Genomic DNA, 16,979 nt, shown 5'->3' with positions numbered 1-16,979 from the left:
AAATAAGCTAGCCAAACTAAAAGAATATCATTACAAAACCTACTAGAAACACAAACTAAACATTTAGATGAAGTCAATAGACTCCCTTATCCATACATCAAGGGTTTTCTGGGATCCCCTACCCAAATACAGAAAAAATGGGAAGCAAAATGCTAACCTGGCCCCTTAACCAAAAAGAATCACATTCTAAGTTGGGCCCTTCAAAACTATTAGCATCTAGCCAAACAAAAGCAAGGGAGTTTTGAGAGGCTCCCTTAACCTACGATTTGGGTTTTAAAATGGCTCCCAAAACCACCAAGAACTTGCCAACAATCCCATAGAATCTGATCGCACCTTTAATAGTAAAACTCTCATCCACCTGTATAGGATAGTGACCCACCTCCATAGGGGTTGAAAGGAGAGAGATAATACACAAAGAGAACCCAATCTACTGGCCACAAGCCAAAATCAAATGACCAAAAGAAGGCACGGTGAAGCTTTGCTAGATAGCTAGGTTTTGAAAAGGCACCCACAACCTCACAAAAAGGAAGAGGCCTAATATAATCAAAAAGCTTGCAAATAGACTCAACTAAGCTCTCCACCTCTATGGGAGAAATAGGAGAGAGATCCAAAAATAAGGAAAGATATAAAGGCACACCAGCCTTAAGAAAAAGGGCTAACAAAACTCCTACCAGGATCCATCCCATCAAGCTCAGCCAACACTTCCCCATAACAGAGGAATGGGCCCCCTCAATAGGACGGGCTGAGAATAGATGAAAAAAGACATCCTGCAAAACAACAAGGAACCTCATGCATAGGATGGAAAGTGAGGAATTTTCAAACAAAGTAAAAAGGAACCCATAGAGAAAACAAAATAAAGGCAGGAAATCCTCCATAACAAAGGTCTCCTGTAGCTTCAGACTCCAGGCAACAACCATAAATTCAAAAAATATGCAACCATCTGGGTCCCAAACAATCGTATAAAGAGATAGTGCGAATAGGGGGATCACACCATCATCCGCAGTATCATCGTCTTCCCCAACCCCTACACCTCCAACTCTAGAAACCCTAACCGATCTCGCTCTCTCGCTCCCTATCCACTCCATTCGGTATCCCAGCCTAGCAGCATAGTTTCTCCAACATCTATGAGCCATATTTCCTAGGACAAAAAAGTTGTAGCACCCAAGACAATGAGTAAAAGCAGTGAATCCATCACACCCAAAGTGAAAGACCCAAAACAGGAGACCACAATAGAAAGAGGGAGGAGGATCACAAAACCCCCAAATGGGGTCGCCCTCTCGCCATCATCATCCCCTTCATAGGTTTTCTTTTTTCTCCCTATTGAAACCCTAGATGGCCACCTGCCACTACTTTCGCTCCCGCAAAATATTTTCTATTGTTATTTTATATTTATACTGGCTCTTTTAAGTAACTCATGCATGTGGATATTTCTTCTTTTAAATGGTTTCAAACCTCATAACTCTAATAGTAGTTGTTAGAATTGATGGTTTAACAATGCATAAGGATGGTTCCATCCTAAAAATGCTTTATAAAAACTTATTTTCAAATTATTTCACACGATATATTTTGTTATGAATATTTATTCCACAATTTTTAATTTATTTATATAAAATACAAAATTTGATGTGCATCTCAAGTGATGTGTTTAGTATTTATTTGAGGTCACGTATAAAAGTTTGGGTAACATTGGATTAGATAATTAATGTGGGGTATACATATGAAATATATTTAGGTATTATCACAAATTGCACCTAATACATTTATGACACCTTTGTATTTGTTAGAGAAATTTTGAGCCCATAAAGCTCCCCATGCTTCAATGGATCAACCAAGAAACTTTCTAACCACACACAACAATTTTGCAACTTGAGCAATGAAGAACAATGGAGATTGAAGAGCAAAGATTGAAATTAAACTTCAATGGATGTTATGAATTGTTATGATTTGATATGATACAATGTATAAATGATCTTGCTTATATAGGCAAAGAGGCTAGACAATTGAGAGCATGAGTAATTTAATGTGGCTCAATGAGATGAGAAATTAGGGAGGAGAAGATACAACTACCCTATAACAAAATTAAATCCATAAAACTAACTTATCTCTATTTAGAATTTCATCTAAGATAACTAACATGAATATTATTAAATGATTGTTTCATGTGACAAATAAAGATATCTTGACTCAACTTAATTAGAGTAAATAGAATAAATCTAATTTACTCAGACAAATTGAGCCTGGTGATTTATGACCAAAATTCATGATCAAGATTTTATCATTCTGACATCATGAATCTTAAATATGAAGTAGTTCTAGCCACCCTTGAGCCATATTTTGGATTAATTGGTGAGATAGTAGTGTGGTGTGTAGACATCTACATGGCACACAAACATCCCAAGTATATTCCAGATTCAAATTAGCATATCATACATCAAACTTTTATTTATGCATGTTTGTTGGCTTGGGCATGTTTGAAAGGTCACTCCCACTAATGTTGAGCAACAAAACTATTATTTCTCCCTTGTTTTTCAAGATATCTCACTATTGGGTGTCTTTCTCTCACTATCATAGCGAAGCACTATCAAAATACAAACTCATTCTTGCGAAAACTCGTTCTTCTGTCAAAACATGATCACGTTATTATCTCAAGAGAGTGTTCTTGGTTGAGGAATGTTCTTCTTCTCTGTTATTACTCATATCTATTGAATTACAATATTATCATGTTTATCAAATCTCTAAGATTGTATATTATCTAGTTGCATTTAATCTATTTTATCATCGTATCTCTTATAATATGGGTTTTCCTCCATTAAATGTGATTTGTTTCTATTAAACTTATTTTATCATTTTATCCAATCTATCTATTTTTCTTCCATGGAGGCAAAAACACCAAAGCAAGGGTTTGACTAAGTCAAACCCCTATACAACCCCAACATTTTTTCCTATTTGTGTGTATAGATAGCAAAAAAGTTTGAGGATTGCGAAGCTGATGTTTGGGTGATTTTTAGTGTTTCCTATTCTTTTTCAGTGTAAGCGATAGTTTATCATGTAGACATTTCCATGACACACTTGCATCTAAGGAAGATTCTTTGTCAGATTGATCGTAAAATATATGTTATATTAGCTTTCGTTTTCCTAGCAACAATATTTTTTATCACTTCATATTCTTCTTTTATTCAGTAATTTCTATTTGGTATGGTTTCCATTCTTTTCCTATTTTTGATCTTCCTAGCTCATGAGAGTGTTGGTTAAGTGGGATAGCGAAGGTCAATTTGTTCCTTGAGATCTTGTCATCTTAAGGGCAGAATATCCCCTCCTCTATATAATTTAATATGTGTATAAAAAAGTAAATGTGGGGTCGATTGATTTGTGAACTCATGGTTTTGAGGCACATGGTTTTCCCTTATCACTTGGTAGTATTTGTGTGAATTTGAGTTAACAAAAACAAGCACATTTTTAGTGGTTTAGGTTGGCTTGTTGGATTTTTGGCTTGACTATTATTATATTGATATTTCTTCTAAGGAGTGCATGTGTGAAGCATGACATGAATGTGTGGCTACATGCTTGTACATATGAAGGATACAATAGAGAGGCTTTATATTTTAGGAGTGTTCATGGAGGCCTTGTAAGTGTATTGAAAATCTTTATTGTTGAATAATATATTGAGCATAGAAGCTTTTGGAGGTTAATTTTTTCCCTCTATAATTTTTTTTCTGAGATATATCTTGTGTTATTTTATGAGATGACTTTGATCTATGCATTTGACCATTCTATATACTTGAATGAATTATTTTATCTCATGGGTTATGTAGAAAAGTGATTTATTATCTTTTTATTTTTTCATAATATTTGATATTAGAGTAGTGTTTTTGGTTGTGGTGCTTCATATATCTTTATATTGGTATAACCCTTGGACTAGTAGAGTTGATACAAAGTTGAAACATGATAATGTACAAATTATTTTTGAGATTTCAAAGTAAGGTCACATTATTTAAAGATTGTTATTTTACAAATCTAGGGTTTTAGGGTTGCAATATTGTGGTTATTTTTTGTATATATGGGGTTTGAACATGAGTTTAAATTAGATTTTTTTAAGTTTATTACCACAAGGGTTTTAGGGAAAATTTTCACAAATGACCTCCTAGGATAAAAAAGTGCTCTCCATTTAATTTTGAATGTTGAAAGGTAACAACAAGTATCAAATTTAACCTATTTTGATAATTTCAAAAAAGCAATTTGTTTTGCCCCCCACACCTTAGCCATATGATTGTATGTAGTCATTTGAGTATCTAAAAATAGAAAAATAATTTAATTTTTTAAAAAATAAAAAATTAATCATTATCCTACAAGAATTAATAAGTCAACATACCCCCATACTTGTAGTAATTGTAGGCTTTCAATAACACTAATTGACCATATAGCTCTATTGAAATTGTAAACACTCTTAGCCACACTAACAATAACCAAGGTTAGCCATCTTTTGGGCGTTAATAGTAATGAAATTAACTAGCAAACTTTTAGCTCCTAAAATTATTTACTTTGATTTTTTTTTAAATGGTTTTGAGATTTTCTACTAGAGGAATCCTTAGCTTGTGTGCATCTTTGACATGTTGTTCATATGCCACCTAGGAACCAACGACTTAGAGTTTCGATGTCACCATGATGCCAACTTATGTTCTCATATGAATTAGTACTTTAGGACATAATAGCATAATAGAGAAATTTTATTTTGAGGGGCATAGCTTTCACCTACAATGTCCATTTTTTTTTTTACCTCCAATAGTTGTCAAAATTGGTCTCTCACAACTACACAATGGTATACCTTTAGTTTACTAATTTAACTCTTTCTATTTTATTTTATTCTTTGAAATTAGATTTTCATTTGAGGCATGGTTTTGGTCATAAAATTCAAATATAAATTTGACCAATAACTGTGTTGTTTCATTTTTTACAGGATTTGGACCTTGTAATTAACCCATTGAATTTAATCAATTTTTTTTTGTATATATACATTTAGAAAATAAAATTTATGAAAAGTTAGTAATATATTATGTGTAGAAACACAAATCTATCCATTAAATATTTTATTTGTTTAAAGCACTAATGTTCTTCTATTAATTAAATTTATATTTAGTTAATTCATTCCAACCATATTCTACTAATTTAATAAGTTTCATAAATTTATTTAAATTAAAAATCACTAACTAATATCCAACTATTAAATAAATTGATAAATGTATTTAATCACTCCCTTTCCTATCATTTAAATAAATTAAACATTTATTTAAAATTCTCAATCAAAATCCCCATTTAAATAAATGATTATTTATTTAAAATACTCATTCAATGCAAGTTGCACATTTAATTGAAATAAATGAAATTTATTTAAATTAAAACCCTATTTATCCCCCCTCATTTGCAATCTCCTATAAAACTCACTTGCTAACTAACCCTTCTTTTAGATTCTTCTAATCCCTTCTAAATTAGCCTAAACCCACTTCTAATCAATTGCGCAATCCTAACCCAAAATTAACCTTGAACCCATCATTTCACCCATTTAGGAATCTTACAAAGTCTTAAATGCTTCATTTCTTCATATACTAACCCACTGGGTCTTGTCCCTTTGACCAAGGCCTAACCATAGCTAAACCTTGTACAAGAGTTTACCCATTGGATAAAGCCTTTATCCAATAACCCAACCACATGAGGTTACCCTCATGTCCTCTCAAGTATTTAATGCTTCTTCCCTATCCTTTCAAGCCCTCTAATGATGTCACTTGTCGTCATGGCATTGGTGGAAGTTGCAAGCATGGATTGAGGATCATGTCTCTCTCATGCAATCCTAGCCCTTGCTAAGATAGATCAACCTTGACCTTCGAACGAACCATTTTGCCTATAAAAGGAACCCTCATCTTCAAGAAAATGAGGAAGCATCTTAAGCATTGTTATTATAGTTGCATAGGCATTTCTACTTAGATTTCTCATAGCAATTCTATTTTGTGCATTTGCATAGCAATAGAAGTTTATTTTCAACCCCCATTTAATCCTTCCTTTGGTATCCATGGCTACATGCTAAATCTGAGCGCTACACTCAAGCATTGAATTTTAGATCTTGGAGAGGAGAAGAACAAGGGAGAGACATCAAGAGCATCATTTGAGCTTCTTAAGGAGTCTTTTCTCTTGTATTTTTCTTGTTATTGCTTCTATTATATGCTTTTAATCTCTTTTGATATGCATTTGGAAAGTTTAAACTTCATTTATTTTTAGTTTTGGTTGAAACTAACATATTGGCATTTGATCTTTGGTTTTGTTTCTTCCCCTTTCATGTACATCATTATGAAATTTAAATTTCAAATCAAATTTATTTATCATATTTTATAGATAAGTTTGTATTGTTGATTGAATGACTACAAGTTATTAACAAATGTTAATTTTAGGACTTGTTGACCTTTATGCATAAACAATGGTGAAAATACTTGAAATTAAAATTTAGACTAATAAAGCTTTTCTTATGAAAACTTCTATTTTGCAAATCATCATATCAAAATATGTATTAATAAAGAGAACATGTCTGATGACACATTTCCATCCACATCTATTCAAATTCCTAGAAAAATCCTTCATACATCACACATCTTTGAAAAGAGTTAAATACATATATAGATATTTCAATTGTTTGAAGAATGGCCATAATTCCTCTTGTCAAGTTATCATGAAGTAGTTAAACAGATTTTAGGCACATTAAACAAAATAGAAATCAAGCAATTGTGGGTGCTTTGAATGTTTCAATGGAATTTTTTAATGTAACTGAAAAAGGATTGGAAAAGTCTTCCATTTAGTGTGAACTCTAACATACATTGAAACGATTATTTATGGGATTTTGAAATATTTAAACTTATATCAATCGGTCAATCCAATCTTTAGAGGAAAGCGCAGCATGTGAAAGGGATCTCCGGTTTCTCGTAGAGGATATAAACTAATATTTATGATATTAATGAGGATGGGGTTTCGAAAAAGAAGGTACTGGGGAAGGTTGTTTTGTGGATGGTTGTCGTGCAAAATATATTCAATGGAGGACGAAGCTTCTGGCCAAATTTTTTAACAGGAAATTTAGCATCTTGTTAAGCAGAAGAGGTTCCAGTTTCACACAGCAGCATCTACTGGAAGCCTTTTAAATATACTTTTCTGCGTAGCAACATTGGGTCTTGAAAATTAATTATATGATATGCCTTATTTTTCAGACGACTACGGCCAGTAGAATAAATTATAATTTGGATGGCATTACTTACATGTGGAATGAAATCTTTCCAAGCTCTTTAATTAAAGAAATGTTGACTCTAATTTATTTTCTCATTGTTATTCAAAGCGGAGTAGAGATGTATAAAAACATGAGCAATCATGATAGCCACAAAATAACACGCTTAAATTAAATATTACATCTATCAATGTAATATCTTCAATTTTACATCGCCAAACAATGCCAAGGCACCAAAAACAAGAGAAAAATTAATATCTCAGCCTTTTGTGCATTGTCTCGATACCTTCGTTTAACATTCACACAATTTAACTTTCTTACAATTTCTGAAATATTTAGAAATTAGAAGTTTACATTTGAAGTTTATATATTCTAAAGTATTGCATATCAAACTCTATTGCCATTTAAACACTTTAAAAATAGTAAACAGTCATTTTAATTTAAATTGTAAAAACGTCAGCTTCAGCAGTGTTTTTTTTCTTATTGAGGAGATTTGAACTTACATAGTGCCTACGACTTTAATAGTTGAACTGAGTACATGTTAAAAACTACATTGAAGTCTAGAACATGGAGAACACAAACAGTAAATATTCCAAAATCGCACATGAAACTAAATGTCAAATGAAACAGAGTATTCTGAATCTGTTAAAGGATTCAGGTACTCTTTTCTGTAACTGGCTCTTCAATATTCAATACTACTCCCGCTCAGGATAGTTGTGTGACTGGGTTCCAAACTCTCAACACTGAGCAGTGTTGTGGCGATTGGGATCTTTTGATAAAAGCATCTCCAACACACGTGACGCTGATGGACGACTTCTGGCGTTCGAAACAGTGCACTGCAGGGCTATATTGATTGTCCCTGCTATGCTTTTTGAGTGAGTTGAATAACCTGCGTTGAGTAATCGAGGGTCTATTAGCTCAGTAAGGCGACGCTTATCATGCAATCTACGCGCCTGCAGTCAAACACCAAACCATAAATTAAATCGTTATACTAGTTTTCTAAACCTCCTACAAACTACGGTCGTAGTAACTACATATAATTCTTACGTTTTCGGAGAGGAAATTTTTGTTGTCGATAGCTTGTTTGCCAGATACGACATTCAAAACAGTCACCCCAAAGCCGTAAATGTCTGATTTCACACTCGGAGTACCGGTAGCAATATACTCCGGAGCTGCGTAACCACTGTATGCCCAACACAAGTAAAGTAAAATGCATTAATCAACTGCCCAAAATGACCATCCCAAATTTGCAGCTATATACATTAACCTTAATCATTCTTATGAAGGGTTAGGGGATAGGGTCATCTTACTATGTTCCAACAACACGAGTTCCTTCGATGCTAACATCTTCGTACCACGGTAGCTTGATGTCGGCCATTGCATAGCCAAAATCAGAAATCTTGGCATTGAAACTTTCATCCAGAAGAATGTCGGACGGCTTGACGTCTTTGTGCATTATGGGCACGCCTGTACCTTCGTGAAGATAGGCGAGTCCTCTTATTATATCCAATATGATCTTGAATCTTGTTGTCCAGTCGATAACCATCTCATTATCTTCTGCATATGGTGGTTAAAGCTATTTAGATTTTCAAGATAAACCCTTCAATCAAATAAAAGCTGACAAGTGAAAAAATTGCATTGGCTACTTACCAAAAAGAGCGCTTGACAGGCTTCGTGCCATACACTCATAGACTATCATATTGTCTTCACAGCAATATCCCACAAGCTTAGAAATGTTTCGATGGTCAAGCTTGCTTAGAATGTTCAACTCGTTCCGCCACTCTTCTTTGCCTTGAAAACTTTCTTTGTCCAAGACCTTCACTGCCACGCGTCTTCCATCAGACAGATTTCCCTTTAGAAAGCAGAACATAATATGGTATTAGAGAATTCAATGACAACTTTCAGAGTATGAGACCTTAACTGCTACTTCTTTTCTACCAAAACATGTTTATACATAATCAGCTTCGTCATATTTTGCTTCAGACTATAATGGACAGTCAGATTTTAAAAGGAACTTACGCGGTAAACAATCCCATAACCACCACGGCCTATTTGTACTGAAAACCCTTCTGTCGCCCTCACTAATTCGTCTCGTTCGAACGCAATTAGAAATTGTTGGATCTCATTCTTAATTGGAGATTGTTGGATCTCCGTCCCCAACATTTCTACTTCTACATTAGCCGTTTCGAGTTCTTGAGCAGGGGAAAACTTTGGCCTCCGTCCAAATATGGTATGAATTTTTTTCCTCAGAAATTTACCCAGACCGAGAAAACAATGCCCATTTATCTCCTTATTTTTAATTTTTCCCTGAGAAAACCTAGCGTTCGATTCTGATCCACAGAGCTCTGCTTTACAGCTCTGCTCCATCTCACCTGGTTATATAAATTCAAAGATATAAAATTGAATCGAATTGATGAAAGTTTGTATTGGATTGGGATTGCTCTGTTATCACGAAATAGTTCTCATTCAACACAGGCAGTGCCCACTTAAGAGAAGGGGAGAGTAACTTACTAAAAGCTTTAATTGATCCAAAAGTAGCTCTTACCGCTAAAAACGATCAGTGCAGGAACCACAATGTCTTCAATTCTAATCAGCCTATGTAGAGCTCCTTCACAGTAACATAGTTGCCATGTAAATCCTGTTTGAACTTCTCCTCAAAGGACTCAATGCCAATATACGCACAATTAGGAACGCGGGGCCGCCGTATGCTTTCCTAGAACTTGCTGCCCAGAGTAAGCTCCACACGGACGTAACGCGGGTCATTTTTGTTTGGTGAGAGACACTTGACTAAAACTTATTCTTATTATTTTTGGAGTGTCTATCCAGCATGGTGTGTAATTTTTTAATAAAATAATTTTATTTTCTTTTAGAGTGCCGAATGAATTTATTAAATTATTATATTTGAAGCTTCTAATTCAAATTGGAGCTTGATTTTGTCAATGCCATTTTTTGTTGTTGTTTGTTATATCACATTACTTCTTTGACTAGGGTTCTTTTATAGTTTTTAATATTTATTGTGGGATCTTTTAATTCTTTTATGCATGTGGGTGTGTTTCTTTTTCTTTTAAATGGTCTTACACTTCATCAATCTAGTTGTAGTTGTTGGTGTTGATGATTTGATGATGGATAAGGATGGATCCATCATAAGTGGCTTACAGAAATCATTCTGAAGGTGTTTCATGAGGTATATCTTTTGAATTACTTATGGATGTGATCTTTCCCATCCTAGAGATTGATAATTCTTAAGAGATAACTTGAAAATTTTACTCAAATCTTAGGTTATTTTGTTGGAAGGATTTTCCTTGAAAGAATGCTTAAAGTGTGGGTGAGTAAAGCACGGTTCCTACAGTTGATCAATCTTGATAATTTATGTTACCTCATATAGAGTTTTCTTTCTCTTTTTTGAAACCAACCATATGAAAAATATTCTTAAGCATGGCACTTGGTGTCTTTATATGTCTCATCTTATTTTTACACCCTGGACATGAGATGTTGTACTCTCTGAGAAGAGAGCTCTCCATGTCCATATCCAAGTGGAATTTCCTAGGTTGTATTTGCCATGTTGATAAAGTCTTAGCTAAAATAGCAATTTCTCCAAGTAGTATTGTTTGTATCATGCTAGATAATTTTTTCTTCACCTAGCTACCAAAATGCATTCATATTGAGATTGGTACATCTAGTTATTTGAAGGATTTTGGTTGATATATAAATTAGCTAAATGAGACACAACTAGCATGTCATCTATCTTTGCCTTTCCAACACTTCATATAGGTATTTGTCCTCTAATAATAAGATTAGAGATTCCTACAATGCATCATAATTTATACCTCTTAGCTTTGGAATAATTTTATCGTTTACCTCATTTTGTAAGATGCATTAGGACTAGTGAGAATACAAATTTTACTAAGAAGGGGGTGAATTAGTATAATGAGATCTTTTAATTATTCAAAAATCAATAATAATGAATTTGCAACAACAACAAAATCAACAATAACAAGCACAAACATCCACATAAGAGAAGATCGTATTTACATGGAAATCCTTTGAGGAGGAAATCCATGATGAAGGATTTCTTGGATCTACTATCCAAATCAAGTATCAAAAACTAATAACATAATCTTATAATATTTCCAAGCAACAACCCTCTAGAGATACCAATCCTCAATTACAAAAATTGTGAGAACCAACCTACTAGAGACACCAATTTCCACAAATAGAGCACGAACCTAGTAAGAGACACCAATCTGTTTTGATAGGATGAACCAACCTCTATTGGACAATAAATTACATTCAAAAAGTTACATCTTCAACAATGATTAACGTTTTGCTCTGTTCCAATTTGAATATTATTTTCTTTGCTTCACACAATACCTTCTATAATCCAACTAAAGTTGTTTACCAATACACTTATTCTTCTCTATGTTGAAATAATTTTGCATTATGCTCACACATAGCCAACATAAAAAAATCACTTAATTACTCAAAACATTATGATTTAAATATCTATCAACAAGATTTATTTCATAGAGGTTCATATTGGAGTTGAGGAAAAATCAACTCTACAGCTCCCAAAGATCACCTGCATGCAAACTTGTCACAGAAGGAGAGAAGCAAAAAAGCTATGGAGGCCAGAATTCAGAGATCAAGAAAAGAGGAGTCATATTGATTGTGCAAGAAGAATGCAATTCAATCAATATAGTTGTTATGAAAATACAAAGAGAGAATCCTTATAAGAGGATACTCGAAATCCTAAAGGTGAAAACCCTAAAGAATTATAAGATTCCTAAATTTAGCTCAACCATAGAGTATAATAGACCAATAATTAAATAAATAATTATTATCTAATAAAAGATAACTCTAACAGTTCGCATTCAAATAATTTAATTCATCATTGTAGCATGTATATGTTGATCATTTGATGATTTAAAAATTCCATCTAGAAAACCCCTTATTCAGCCATGTCTATGTTTGAATTGCAATCCCTATTGGATCATTACAACCAATTATCATGTATCTCATAAAGAGAATAAATTATAACATCTAAAACATAATTTATTACCTCTTTTCAATACTAAGATGTAAGATATTTATAGTGTACCATGTAATGAGTGATTCTTTTAGGACAATACTCACAAATAAGCTAATGTTGAAATTGGGGACTCAAAATTTAGATAATAGTACAAGTTGTAAGGTAACCTAAATCACCCTTTTTTTATAAAATATTATTTTAGTTCTAGTTAAATTAGCAAAACATTTATTACATTAAAATTTTAAATTAAAAAATTTACAACAAAATTTGATACCTAATTAGATTATATTTGATTGAGTTTTATAAGTTATATCTAAAAATAAAATTAATTTTATAATAATTTTGTATAGTTGTTTATTACTTTAGGGCCATATCACAATATTTTAATCACCACCATTGGTTTTAGTTATAATCTAATGGTTAGTGTTGTATTTATGAATTAAAATATACCCATCAAACCAAAAAAATTATTTTGGTCATTAAATAATTATAATCTAATGATCGTTTCTAAATTCTATCGGCTAAAATATACTTTCAGATCTCTAATACTCACATGGCCTATATTTATATTTGGGCCTCCAAGGGCATTGGATCTCTATTGCTACATTTTGGCTTATGAAATAAAACCCAAAACATAAGATTATAGATAGAACTAACATTGGTGTAAAAAATTTAGGGGCAATTTAAAATATTAATGAATAATAAACACAAGCACTACATATCAAACTAGCCCATCAATACAACACTCAAACCCTTACTTTCTCATAAGAATTAAATATTTTTAAAGGAATGATTTACCATGGTAATTAATGCATTTTCTAATTTTTAATAAAGATTGGCCAATATTTTTAATATATTTCTAGCAATTGAAAAAGTTGCCAATAAAATTAATATTGCAATGCAAGTATTTTTTAGAGTAAGTATTGGTCCAAGCTCTACCTTATTGAGCCAGGATATTAGGGGCACATTTTTTTCTATATGTGCATGCTATGCAGAGTTGACCTACTCAAGAACACATTGTTGTATTTATACATGAGGACATGAAGAAAATGAATTCTTTATGCAAGTTTGGAGTATGATGTGAGGTTAGAAAGGAAATGCATCCATCATTGGATTTCATTTTTCTTTCATTATTGATTTTCTTTTATTTGATGTTTTTAAAATATTTTTCTAATATTACAAGGCAAGTTTTTTTTAGAGTAGTTGTGGTTAAAGTTCTACCTTACTGAGTGAGAAAAGTAGGGGCACATATTTTTCTATATGCACATTCTTTATAAAGTTTATCTACTCAAGATTGCATTGATGTATTTGAACATGAGAACGTGGACATGATGATATGGACAAATTATTAATTGTATATTGATGATTAAGATGGTTACATGGTGATATGATGTATTTATACATGAGAACATGGAAAATAATGAATGGTAATTTTTAATTTAGTGTTTTAAATTGTAACTTCTTATAAATTCACACTCTTTGTTGGACCCTTTCTTTTGCGTGCCTTCTTTTGGGTCATTTTCAGCGTATTTTAAGCCTTGTCTCATCCAAACTATTGGCATATGATCATGAGGAGAATAGTCCTAGTGGACTAGGGAACCTAGCATCATAGTCCCTTTAAAATATTAATTTAAAATACATTTAAGGATACATATGCATGCGTAAGTGATCCTAGATTGGTTCCAATGCCAAAATTGGACTAAATACAATGAAATAATATTTTTATAGGCCATTACATTTATATTCATGAATGTAATCAATAACCTCTAGCTATCATTGATGCATATTAACATGTAGGGCATATGCATTTATTTCTTAACACAAACCCACCAAAAGATGTTAGGAAAGATTCAAACAATAGATTAGAAGACTCCAAAACAAATTCTGATCCCCCATATGATTTATATCTTCATGATGAATGAATAGAACTTAACTCTCCAAAACTAGCGTAACAATATGTAACTAAATCAAGAATATTTAACACACACAAAAAGTATTGCTAAATAAGGTTTTTATTCATAATTTTTCTTCTGTCTTATTCCTCCCTCTATATTATTCTCTATTTACACACCCTCGTTGATGAGAATCATTCATCATTTAGGCTTTGGGGAATGTTTAGAGAATCTTCACCTTTTCTCCCTTGCCTTTTTTTTTTCCTCATTTTTCTCTTTCCTTTCCACATATTTTGTCCATCAATATCTCTCACATTATTTCTCTATAATCCTTTGGAATTTTCCTCAATTGCTTGCACTTTTCTACTCCACTTCCTACACAATTTCTCCTTCCATCTCTTCACATCCCATATTTTCTCTTTCCATGCCCCTTTTTATTGCATTCTCTTAGCATTTTATTCTCCTACTTATGATCCTCTTCCAATTGTCACACCGAACTACTAATTAGATTTGTAATCATTTTCTACATTCTTGGTCAACCTTTATTGCTCCCTATTTTAATTTCCTTCCATGTCTATTTTAGAAACTTCTCCCTAGAGCATAGGAAAGAACAACATGGTCAAATATGGCAGTCTTGAATTTACACATGCTACCTACCTTGCTTGAAACTTTCTCAAGCATTTAAGAGATGAAGGATGCCCATACCATCTTCGTAGCTAGTCTTACCCACATTAACAGATGCCCCTACCTTCACGCGGTACCCATACTGACACCATCCCTTCCTAGATGAATGATATCTTGTCCTCTTTGAAGGATATGTTAGCTTTTTATTATTATTAGTTATTTATTTGTTTATTTGTCTCCAAGAACAGTCATCAAGGTAGCTAACGAGGATGTGACAAGAATTGTGAAACAAAAAATTGAAGTCTTTAGTTGGCATAATACTTTACCTTTTGTGTTCCAACATAAAAATATTTCTAAATTAAAATGCTTTCTTGTTTAACTTTTGGGCAAAGGGAAAATTTGTCTTGTATCAAGGCCTTTGTTCTTCTCGATCTCACTAATCTTGGGTAGTATGTTGATATTTGCATGTAGCTTAATCAAGTGCTAGAGGTTTTAACTAGTCAATGCTTGGATAAATATTGTTAGCCTTTTTAATTTCTAAGGAACTACAAAAGACTCTATAAAGAGTTTTTGTATTGACATTTATGTGGTAATAAGCAAAAAAATGACACTTAGATTAGTTTCTTAGATGCATCTGGTTCTATGCACTGTAGTCTAAGATCCATTTTTTTTAATTATTTATTTTAAGAATAGGGTTTAGTTATTTAAATCGACAATTTATAGAATTTTAGATGTCATTGATGTAATCATGGAAGAAAGAATTAAAAATGGTGATCATGGTTACAATTCTATGAAAACATTCAAGATGATAGAATTGGTTAATTATGTTCATATGCACATCTCTCCAATCTGCAGTTCAATTGTTATTATTAAATTCATATATTCAAAAATTGTATTAATAGATGAAATAATTACAAATGACTTCACTCAGAACATATTTGTCTAATATTTTAATATGTGTTGTTATTTAAAGATATCATTAGTACATTTAAGAACAATAAAATATCATCTAAAAATAAGAAGCAATTAAGAAGAGGATTTGTGGAGGATCTATGAAAACATTTTGATTAGGAGAACTTCAAGAGGATAAATAGTTGCATCAAATTTGTCTGAAACACTACACAATTAAATGTGTTATCTTAGATTATTCACCAAAAGATAATTAAAAAAATAAAAAATAAACATGGAGCAGGAGAAGCAAGTGAATAGGTGGGAGAATGAGATTTTTGAAATTTTGAACAGCGAAAATGGAAGTGGCGGTGTAGGATCTGAGGAATCACAAGCAGAATCCGTGCATGGACCGAGTGACAAGCAAGGAAAGGAGGAGACAACAGAACCCAACCCTGGAAAGAATATTCAGGTGGATCTAGGGGGGAAGGGTTTTTCATCTGATGGCAACTCTCATCGAGAAAATGAAAATAAAAAGCCATCTCAGGTGGTTTCCCCTATTCCCAATATCTGTGATGCCCATGAGGACCCTTCTAAAGGATAGGGAACCGCTAAGAAAGTCCAAAATGTGGTGGGGGACGATGGAAATGTTGTTCCCAAACATAAACCTTGGTCGTCACTGTTCGGAGTGAAACCTAGTAGAAAATGAGTGTTCCCACCAGTCAACAATATATCTGATCCTCGAAGGGTAAGTTTTCCATTTATGTTCCTTTAATATGGTTATTAACCAGAAAATATCTCTTATGGACAAGATGTCGGTTGATAAATTTATGGGCCCCAAGCCTAACATTGAAGTAGTGAGAGCCTTTGTCAAAAGGAAGTGGATAACTAATGGCCAGGTTCTTGTCTCTTCCCTTCCTAAAGGCTATTTTGCCTTTGAGTTTTCATGCAAGGAAGATATTCAGGCTGTTAGAAGTGGAGGTCCTTGGGTTAATGGCAAGCCCTCCTTAGCTCTTAAGAAATGGACTACTAACTTGGATCTTTTAGAATCCATTTTTAAAAATGTCCTAGTGTGGGTTATACTTCCCAGCCTTCCAATGGAATATGTGAATGAAGATATTTTTAATGGCCTGGCTAACTCTTTTGGAGAACTTGTGTCTATAGATCCTATGACAATGACTAGGAGGAGGCTGGTGTTTCCTAGAATTTGTGTTGGTGTGTCCTAGAATGCAGATTCACCATCATCTATTGAAATACAATCCAAGTTGGGTCCATGGGTTCAAGCCATTAA

The 16,979-nt window shown here is 33.0% G+C and overlaps 1 protein-coding gene across 1 annotated transcript; it reads right to left on the bottom strand.

Moving 5' to 3' along the window:
• Window positions 1-7,787: 7,787 nt before the first annotated feature.
• LOC131855919 (probable serine/threonine-protein kinase PBL8) lies at window positions 7,788-9,159 on the bottom strand. Its single transcript, XM_059209463.1, has 4 exons — window positions 8,906-9,159; window positions 8,566-8,812; window positions 8,303-8,438; window positions 7,788-8,208 (listed from the first exon to the last, which is right to left on the bottom strand). Exons 1-4 carry the CDS (start codon window positions 9,123-9,125, stop codon window positions 7,993-7,995), a joined length of 819 nt encoding a protein of 272 aa, XP_059065446.1. The 5' UTR covers window positions 9,126-9,159; the 3' UTR covers window positions 7,788-7,992.
• Window positions 9,160-16,979: the final 7,820 nt, after the last annotated feature.

Source organism: Cryptomeria japonica, chromosome 7 (genome assembly GCF_030272615.1).
Source record: "Cryptomeria japonica chromosome 7, Sugi_1.0, whole genome shotgun sequence".
NCBI classification, from domain to species: Eukaryota; Viridiplantae; Streptophyta; class Pinopsida; order Cupressales; family Cupressaceae; genus Cryptomeria; species Cryptomeria japonica.
Note: the sequence above shows the minus strand (reverse complement) of the source record. Positions and strands in the feature narration are given on the sequence as shown.